The 10078-nt window shown below is 51.8% G+C and overlaps 1 protein-coding gene across 1 annotated transcript; it reads right to left on the bottom strand.

Moving 5' to 3' along the window:
• Positions 1-5551: 5551 nt before the first annotated feature.
• Positions 5552-8879, bottom strand: LOC123134644 (lysM domain-containing GPI-anchored protein LYP6). The gene is made up of 5 exons (XM_044553854.1): positions 7980-8879; positions 7172-7289; positions 6911-7072; positions 6796-6827; positions 5552-6086 (listed from the first exon to the last, which is right to left on the bottom strand). Exons 1-5 carry the CDS (start codon positions 8638-8640, stop codon positions 5797-5799), a joined length of 1263 nt encoding a protein of 420 aa, XP_044409789.1. The 5' UTR covers positions 8641-8879; the 3' UTR covers positions 5552-5796.
• Between the last annotated feature and the right edge of the window lie 1199 nt (positions 8880-10078).

The raw sequence follows: 10078 nt of genomic DNA, 5'->3' as shown, positions 1-10078 counted from the left end.
TCATCTTGTTCTAACTGAAAAATTCTCTTTTTACGATGCTTCCAATTAGCGATCAAATGAAAGAATTGAGTATTGTCCTCTCCTTGTACTATCTTGCGAACCTTAGCTCGCAACACCCAGTTCAATTCCTCCTTGCGAAGAAGTTGTTTAAGTCGCATCTCCGCCTCTATCTTTGTTTCCAACTCACTGGAATCCAAGATAGAAGTTTTAGCTTTAACTTCAAGGTTTTGAATAAGTAGAAGAAGTCTCTCCTTCTCCGCCTTATAAATACCATGCGTGTGCTTAGCCCATCCTCGAAGGAACCTTCAGAGATGACGAATCTTACATTGCCATTGCTCGATAGGCGTCCTTCCTCCTGAGTCATTAGCCCACTCCCGAGCTAACAACTCAAGGAAACCTTCTCTTTCAAACCAGGCAAGTTCAAACGAGAAAATGTTCTTGTTGCCCACAAACGTTTGAACCCCTGAATCAACTAGTAACGGTGTATGGTCAGAGACACCCCTTGTCAATGCCTGCACGGTTACCAGAGGAAACTTCTGTTCCCATTCGACACTTGCTAAGACACGGTCTAGTTTCTCAAACGTCGGGACCTGTAACGAATTAGCCCAAGTGAATTTCCTACCCGAAAGCTCTATCTCTCTGAGATCCAAACTTTCAATAATAGTGTTGAACATAAACGACCATCGGCCGTCAAAATTGTCATTATTCTTCTCCTCCTTCCTACGAATAATGTTGAAATCCCCCCCACTAAGAGGGGTAGCTGTTCGTTACCACAAATACGAACCAGATCCGCCAAAAAGTCTGGCTTGAGCTCTGGTTGCGCAGCTCCGTACACCGCCACCAAAGCCCAATCAAATCCATCTGCCTTAGTTCGAACTCGGAACTTGACGGCAAAATCCCCCAAAACTACACTCCGGACTTCCAAGGTTTCGCACTTAACCCCAAGTAAAACCCCACCGGATCTTCCTCGAGGGGGGAGGCAATGCCAATCAAAATCTACCCCCCCGGACAAAGTGGCAAGAAATTGTGAAGTGAAGTTACTTCTTCCAGTCTCAGACAAAGCAATAAAATCTAAACGATGTTCAAGAGAAGCCTCCGCTAGAAATCTTCTTTTAGCCAAGTCTCTAAGACCTCTGCTATTCCAGAAAATGCCTCTCATAATTCATCATAAATTTTTTTGCAGTGCGGATCCTAGCACTCCTACGGCAACCGAGACTGGATAAACCTTCCGTTTCCACGTCCGCTTTGGCTTATGGTGACCATCAGCCTGGTCAGCACAGGCATTCTCAGCTTCTATCGCCTCGGGCTCATCTACATAGAGAGACACCTCAGGAATGGTATCCTCCTCCGTCTCGGGTAGTGTAGGGTCAAGATCGACACACAAGTCATCAAGAACCCTAACCCCCAGCGCCTCTATCTCCGAGTCGTTCATAGGTTTAACAGCAGCAATGTGACGGATCATATGTACCGCACGATCAGCTTCCAAATCAAGAATGTCATTAACCGACCTAGAGACCTCAAACTCATTGTTACCAAGTGAAACTCCAATTTGATTTGCATTATGAATAATTTCAGCATCAGTAAAATGCAAAATGGAATTGGACTGATTAACCGACATACCAGTGGAGGTTTTGACATCGCGCAGCTTGGCAGCTCTCAAAACAGACCTCAGCTGCATGTCATCAACGTCCGGCTGCTCCTGTAGCCTCCCGCTGACCCGCCTCCCCTGGGAGACTGGGTCCGGGATACCGCCAAAGGCGATGACCTCCTCGCGTGAAGCTCTGCTAGGGGAAAGGCCTCCTGCCCATCCCCCAGTAGCGGCACCCCGGGCCTTAGCCACCGGGGCAGGAGAGCAACACGACGACGACACCCGCATCCTGTCCATGGGCGATCCGCCGGCAGCAGGAGCGGGGGAGACCCGCGCACGACGCTCCGGAGAGGGAGCCGGGGAGATGGGCGCACCACCTGACCCGCACACCGCAGCGGGGCAAAGAGGGCTGGCGGCCATCTGCACGGCCACCCCTCCTCCCGCGCGCGGCGATGTGGAGAAGAGCGTCGAGTCCTCGGGGGGCGCCGGCGGCGACGGCATCACGGGAGACCGGGCCTCCTGCCCGTCACCTCTAGCCACGGCCACAAGCGCTGCACCATCCACCGTAGGCAACATCGAAGTAGGAGATGTGGGAAGGGTCGCCTGCCCCTCGGGACCTCCCACCTCAACCGCGGGCGCACAAAGAGGAGCCACGGGATCCACGGAACCCGGAGAAACACCCCGAAGGCGAGGTGGAGCAGAAAAAGGTCCCAAGGACCCAAGCTGCAACATGGACGTCAGAGCAACCCCAGAAGAACTAGCAGGAGCAATATTAGTAGAGTCAGACGGACCTACCGGACCCTTGGCCCCGTTATCATCACCCATAGCCGAACCATCCTGGTTTCCCGGGGCACCTCCTCCCTCAGTCGTGTCCATAGGGTTGTCATCCTCAAACTCGTCGAATAAATTAGGATCCTCATACAGAACATCTAGCTGATACATAACACCATCGTACGTCCAAGGCACCACATTCGGCAAGAACTCAATATTAGCCACACTGACAAGTAAACGCGCCACTCCGTTGGCCCTAGTGAATGGCATATCCACCTGTTCAGTCTTGCCGATCAAAGACCCCAAACTCCACGTCACCAAGAAGCTATCCAAGGGATCAGATGGCGCCCCGGAAAAACGAACCCAAATCTGCCTCAAAGGCATGCCCTGTGGCTCCTTCTTCTTCCACTCATCAAACTGCAACACAAAACTAGTGCCTGTGACCCTGCTCATACCAAACTTGAGGATTCGCGCCTGATCCTCTTTAGACAGAAAATCAACTTTGAAAGACGTATCATTAAGCTTGAGTGACGACCACTGAAAGTTACCCGGAGCGAGTTCCCGCAGCTGCTGAATGATTTGCGCCTCGGTCAACGGTCCATGAACTATCTTCACCACCCCTGGAAAAGAAGTCTCTACCGCTGGTGCCAGAGGTGCCACACTGGGAGACTCGAAGAACATCAACTCCGAGCAGCAGACCCCGTATATCTGAACAGTAGGCTTAGGCCCAAGCATAAGAGGGCACTCAGCAGCAGCATGCTTCGGTTTTCGGCACAGGTCACATAATTCCATAGTGCACTCAGCCATAAAGTGTCCCGTGTCACCACATCGAAAACAAGTAAGCTTCTTCTTCTTAGCCGCCCACTTGGACAACTTGTCAGCCTCTGATCTGTCCGTACCATGCTCAGAAGCAGAATCACCAGTCTGCATGGTTTCCGGCAAAGTGACTTCGGCCAAGGCCTGAACCGTTTCCACCGCCACCTGCGGTAGAACCGAACCTTCGTCGGCCACCACCTCAGTCTCAACCGTAGCCTTCGGATGCCTAGGCGGGTAGTTATGTCTGTGCCCACCCCGACCTCCGCGGAATCGGCCCCGAAAGGGGCGGTTATTAGGAGCAACCGCCCCCTCCACGAAGTTGCCGGGCGGACCCTGAAAGCCCCAGTTGGCATTGCCGTCATCCATCCAAGCATAGCCACGGCCACCGCCGGAGGACGAAGATCCCCGATGCAAACCAGCACCGTAGGCGTCGTAACCGTCATCACCCCACTGGCCACGCGGGGGATTCTGATCATCTCCCGGTGACGCCCCAACCCCACGGCCGAGCGGGCCTTGGCCAGGGCCACCGCGGCCGACCGCCATTTGCCTCGGCCACGGCCTCGGCTCAGCCCTAGGCGGAGGCGGCGGGTCAGCCCTAGGCTGCTGTGGCGGCGGGGGTAGGGCCCGAGCGGGCGGTGGAGGCGCCGCCCGAGGCGGCGTAGGAGCAGCACGATGCGGCGGCGGAACCGCTCGGGGCGGAGGTGCCGCACGCGCAGAACCCGGCGCAGCAGCGCCCGCCGCCGAAGAGGCCGAACCGCCCGCGGCCCCGGACTGGCTTCTCGCCGCAGGAGGCATCCGCGGCGGCGGCGGCTTGGGCGGCATGGCCGGGTGTTGGGAGACAAGGGGCAGGCGCCGGTTGACTCCGGCTAACTCTCGCGAGGAACGACACAAGGAGGCAGATGGAAAACCCACACGTCCACAGCGCCGAACCCTAGCAGGGATAAGCGGAGGGAGAGAAGGGGTACGTGCATGCGGGGGCGATCGATCCAAGGCCCCCTCATGCACGCAAGCCTCCCTTGCGTCCTGTGCCTGGCCAGCCCCCTGGGCCTCAAGCCCAGTACTGACCAAGCCAACATCGCAGGTACTGCCAGGCAGCCCAACCGAGCCCAACAACTCGTTCAAATGCTCCAATCTTGCCGTTCGGATGTCACACGGCACGGCCACCGCCGGCGAACTCTGTGACACCCTCGAACCACCCATTTTCTTACGCCGAGTCACTCTCGTCCAACAGTCGGGATGAAAAAAATCTGACAAAGTGATGGCCGACGGCCCATCCTTTGGCAATGGTCCCTTCCATGGTTTCCCCTTCGACTTATGGGAAGGAGCCGACGTATCCAACGAACTCGAGTTCTTATAACTCACCTTAGGTTTAGACACCGAAGTAGATGTGGCCACAACAAGTGGAGATGGTGACTGCACCGGCGCCTCCGGCAGATACTCAACATCATCTTCTTCATCATCGGCTAGTATCCAAAAGCGCCCCCAACCCGGCGCGCAGGCTTGGGCTCCTCGGCATCACTTGTGAGATCCACAGACTCAATTTGTTCATCGCATTCTCTGGGTTCCTGCACACACTCAAGAACTTCGATATGGAAAAAATCAATAATAAACCTCTTACCAACAGCAAGATCTTCGTCAACGTTCAGATGTTGTCCGGCTAATATATCTCCTTCTTCATCGCGGATCGTCATCCACCGAGACTTGCGCGAGTAGATCAGGCCATTGATCCACGTCCCCGCCTTTCTATCGTCCTGAAAACGCACATACTCCCTTCGTAAAGTAATATAAGAGCGTTTAGATTACTACTTTAGTTATCTAAACGCTCTTATATTAGTTTACAGAGGGAGTACCATTTAGTAAAATTCAAAAACACCCGATCCCGATCTGCCGCCGAGGGATCCGGGCAAGACGACGAGACAGGGGAGAGATCGGGCGCCGTCTCCAAAACCGGCGTCCTCGCACTTCGGATCGGATCCGGCGCAAGTCGCCGCGGATCCGCACGGCGGAGGAGCGGTGGAGAGGAAATGGGCCGCGGTGGAGGCTCCGGCAGGATAGGCAGCGCCGGAGGATCCCGGCCGCCGCCCGCCGCTTCGCCCGAGGGGACGACCGCGGAGTCGCCCGCGGAGTCGCCTGCGGTGTCGCCCTTCCCCTGCATGGTCAACTATAGAGGGGAGATTCCCCTGCACGGCTGCTAGTACATCGATCTAGAAACAAGTGTGATCTTCATGGGGTTTAAACTGATCTGCGCCTCTTGAAAGTGCATGCATGTACCTCCTCTTAGGTGCTGATTATAATCAATCAAAACAATAAAGCTCTCTCGTTTCCTTGGCAAAAACATGATCATTATCCAGTGCCCGTTCATCAGTGCGTCCAAAAGGCAGCAAAACACATCCTCCTAGATGCTGCTGCTTACATACAACAACAACCAGGAGATCTCGTCTCCATGAGATAAAGTCACACGTGAACGTGATGATGCCCCCCGAAAGGACGAGGATAGCTGCATGCAAAAACATGGCCATCATCATACTGTCAAATACCTTACAAAATGATGTTACTACCACTACCAGTTGTTTACAGTTACAGAGAATACAGCTCAAAAGAATTTCTTGAAGCGGTGCGGTTCACACATGGAAGTGCTGGAGAAGAAGGCACAAGATGAACCCGGATAGGATTCGCCGCGGTTTGCTCATTGGAGGAGGTGGTGCCCCCGAGACGCTTCCAGCGGGGCCATGCGTCGGAGAAACCTTTGGGAGCGTGAAGGACCCTCCGTGCTCCGACGACTTCGGCGGGGGCTCCGCCATGACGCCGCCCGCTTCTGTGGGCACGGGCGCTGATAGCGGGGCAAGAGAGGTCGAGTAGTCGCGGTTCACCGTCGTCGGTGGGTCTGTGAGTAGAGGAACTTGGTGTGGTCCTGCACGGAGCAAACTGTCAGAAACAGGAGATATGCGAAGATAAAAACTGGCTGTGATGATTGGATGAGCTAGTAAAATTAAAGAGCATGGAACATAGAACAAAGTGTGTTGTTTCCGGTGTTCAGTTTGAAGATCTCGTGAGTTTTCAGGTGTGCTGTTTAGGACTGTAAACTTTGTTGAGGGTTAAGGCTTTACTGTATTCATTCGGAAAAAAAAAATGTTGGTTACTTCAGAAGTGCAACTGCATGTAACCGGGGTGCAGTGTGCAACAGAAGTTGTGTGAATTTAGTTGTAACATTTGCTCCTTTTTGTGTGTACTAACGATACAGTTTGGACATTGCAACACAAATTGTGCAGTCTTATGTACTCCCTCCGTCGTGGTTTTAGTTCAAATTTGAACTAAAACCACGATGAGTAAATCGGAACGGAGGCAGTATGTGATAGATTCTGGAGATACAGTTTGCACACTGCAGTGGGTGCTTTCAAAGGGCAGTGTCAGTTGCATGGAGTGTTCGGGTTCAGAATGGAAATTGCCAGGCTTTTTCCTCTAAGAATGCAAGCATTTTCAAATTGAAACCCCCTTTTCTAATGCTTATAGTTTGTGCGTAGTCTACGACATAGTTTGTGCAGAGTCTACAATGGAGGAATGGAATGCCATCACAGCCTTGGGTCTGAATCTGAAGACAGGATTACAGCAACAAGAGTTACCTGGGCATGTCGGTTGAAGACCAGTGTTGAGCCTGCAATGAAAAAGTAAGATACATCAATCTTGATTGCAGAAAACAGCAATGAACCGAAAAGCGTTCTGAAACACATTGCTTACAGAGTTGTAATAGTCCCATTGACAAAACCTCCATAGGTGCATGAAGAGACATTGCAGCCCGCACTCGTGGCGTGGGTGCTCGCGTTGCCGAGCAACACATTGCTGTTACTGCACTGCGTGCTCGGGCATGATCCTGACAGTGAAGCCGGTGTGCAATATAAACTGCCACAGAAGGAAAGACAGGGGTTACAGCAATGATCCATAATGTATTTCGTCAGTAATGCTGCTTTGTGAACTGAAAAGTTGTAAGCTGAATTTTACTTGAGATTGCCCGGCCCACAGCTGCACTGCACGCAGTTGCCTGCGGTAAGTGCATAGGTTCCATTTGCTACTAGCAGTCCATGGTCTGAAGCGGTCTTTGGAAATGAAGATGCACATGCTGTATATAAAGATAAAGAACGACCATCATCAGGAAAATATTAGGCATATGCTGATGTTCAGAAAAGAGCAAACAAAGTTCTGTTCAGCTGTGGAGTCGGAGAATCAGTAATCGGCAAAAGCAGAGCATACAAAAATGGGAGTACCTAAAACTCATCTATGAGATATAATTTGGTCTCATTTACGTTGAAAACAATAACAGATGCAACCCACGTCAGCACACACGCATCTTATAGCGTTGTTAGAACTCATCTAGATGAGATATAATTTGGTCTCATTCACTTTGAAAACAAGAACAGATGCAACCCACGTCAGCACACACGCATCTTATAGCGTCACATCTAATGGCTATAAAAGGTGAATGAGACCAAATTATATCTCATCTAGATGAGTTCTAGAAAAACTGTCACAATATCATACTCCCTCCGCCGCAAAAATAAGTGTTGTTGATTTAATAGGGAATAGGGATTATAGTATATAAAAGTATTAACTCCTAACCTGAATGCATGTAATTCGGCCTTTCCCAAGCAGTGATGGTTAACTGAAAGTGCCAACTAAAAACTCTGCTCTACTGTATGTGTCCAACAGTGCCATGCCATCATTACCAGAACTTCGCTGGGCACATGACTCTTATATTTAGAAAATGTGTGTGTAGCACGTACAGGAAAAGCAATTTGATCACGCGTAGTACCTGGCAATGGGATGGCGAGGATGTCGCCCGGCGCGGCGACGGGGCTGCCCATGGCGTTGACGTTCATGACGTCCGTGACGGTGGTCTCGTAGGCGGCGGCGATGGCGGGCACCGTGTCCCCGACCTGCACCACGTAGGAGAGGTACACCGCGGGGAGGTTGCTGTCGGAGGAGTTGAAGCAGACGCATGGGAGCGGCACGACGAGCCGCTGGCCCGCGTCGAGCGGCGCGTCGGCGTCGGCGTCGGCGAGGCCGTTGGCGCCGCGGATCTGGTCGGCGGAGGCGAGCCCCGCGAAGACGACGTCGGCGACGGTGGCGAGCGTGTCGGCGGGGCGCGCGGCGTAGCGGACGGCGACGGACTTGCGGACGCCGTCGGCGCAGGCGCAGCGCGTGGGCACGCGGAGGAAGAGGCCCATGGGCAGGATGCGGTGCGCGGCGCCCGGGGCGGCGAAGTCGAGCGCGTTGGCGGCGAGGAGCGCGGAGGGGTCGGTGGCGAAGAGCGCGGCCACCTCGGAGACCTTCATGTCGGCGTAGAGCGTGTAGCCCAGCAGCGCCGGGCACGAGTCCGACCCCGAGCACGGCTCGATCGTCGTCTTCGCCTCCGACGCCACCACGGCGATCGCCACCATCACGGCCACCGCGAAGATGGCGGGCAGCCCCATCGTCGTTCCCGAGAGATGCTAGCTTCGTCGGGCCGTGGAGCTCACTGACGACTGAGGTGAACTGTGCGGCTCGTGACTGCGAGAGCATGCATGTGTAAGCTGCGCAGGCCAGGAGAGCAGAGCAAATCGATGGAGGCGTGGCCTGCTTGTCAGTGGGAGCGGCGGGGCTGGCGCGTCGGTGCTCGTGAGTAATGGCGGGAGGATCAGGAGAGGAGAGTTTTTGTTTGCTTTTGGCAGCGCTGGGAATCTGTGCCAAAACCATGGGAGGAGGGAAAGGTGGCAGAGAGACTCCAGGTCAGGGAGGGCTTTCCCGTGGCCACCCCTCGGTTGCTTTGCAGTTGGCTCATTTACCGGTGGGTCTCGGCGGTCCACTGGGCCCATGGGTCGGTGGAAGACGAAGACTTTCTAAGGAGTGGCCGAGTTCCGTTTCTTTATTTAAAAAAAGTGGAGGAAGAATTTAACGGTCGGGGAGGGACAGGGATCCGGTGACATGCCCACAGCAGTCACGCCGTAAAATGCGGGCCGGCAGCCGTTGGATGCAAAGGGGACGGTCCAAATTAAATACCGTAGGGGAGGAACACTGTGGACGGTACTGTAGCAGAGAACACTGTAGAGGAGATACCGTAGACAAAACACTGTAGATCCGACACTGTTTATTCAAGATTTGTCCGCTGATTCTCGATCGGGCGTTTCAGAGAGGGGCGCATGTTACCATTATTGTTCATTAGTGACATGCTCACAGCATGTCACTGGATCTCGATCCGTTGGGGAGTGAAGAAGTGTGACGGCATGAATTGTCGTAGCATATGCATACAGATGCTCCAAAAAAAATAGGTTGAGGAATTTTTAGAACTTTTTTATCCAACACAAGCTATCACTAGTGAATCTAGTAAAGGAATAGAAAATAGAGACTTTATTCACTTAGCTGCCTCTGCGCGAATTATTTTCTTTTCTCTATGTTCTTTTGTTTCTGTTTATACTGTTTGCATTGGTTTTCATCATTTTTTTTCGTCGGGTTTCTTTTTTTCCTTGTTTCATTCTTCTGTTTTTCTCTGTTTTTTGTTTTATCTAACACATGTCTATTTGGAACATTCTTTTATACGTGTTTTACATTTTTACAAATATGTGGTTAACATTTTCCAAATATATGCTTCTATGTCTATTTGTTCATATAAATCATGCATTTTTCTGTACATCTTAAATATTTTATATAAAAGGTTAGCATTTTTTAATATATAATTTTATTTTTGAACATTTTTTTAATATATATTATTGTTTTCCAAATATGGCGTGAAACATTCATTTGAATGCTATGATTTTTTAACCTATATGACCACATGTTATATTGTTTCTTATAATGTCACAAAAAGATGTTTGAAAAACATGAACATTTTCTGAAATGTAATGTACATTTTATTGAATGGTATGATTTATTTTT

The sequence above is a fragment of the Triticum aestivum genome, chromosome 6B (genome assembly GCF_018294505.1).
Source record: "Triticum aestivum cultivar Chinese Spring chromosome 6B, IWGSC CS RefSeq v2.1, whole genome shotgun sequence".
NCBI classification, from domain to species: Eukaryota; Viridiplantae; Streptophyta; class Magnoliopsida; order Poales; family Poaceae; genus Triticum; species Triticum aestivum.
The sequence above is the reverse complement of the archived record's forward strand: the minus strand, read 5'-3'. Positions and strand labels throughout refer to the sequence as shown.

What these genes read in the sequence shown, in the direction of transcription:
- LOC123134644 (XM_044553854.1), bottom strand. Translation starts at nt 8,640, where the DNA reads ATGGGGCTGCCCGCCATCTTCGCGGTGGCCGTGATGGTGGCGATCGCC. An exon ending in AATGGGACTATTACAACTCT is followed by an intron (nt 6,828 to 6,910) that starts GTAAGCAATGTG and finishes TTTTCATTGCAG; the next exon opens with GCTCAACACTGGTCTTCAAC. An exon ending in TCTTCAACCGACATGCCCAG is followed by an intron (nt 6,087 to 6,795) that starts GTAACTCTTGTT and finishes TGCTCCGTGCAG; the next exon opens with GACCACACCAAGTTCCTCTA.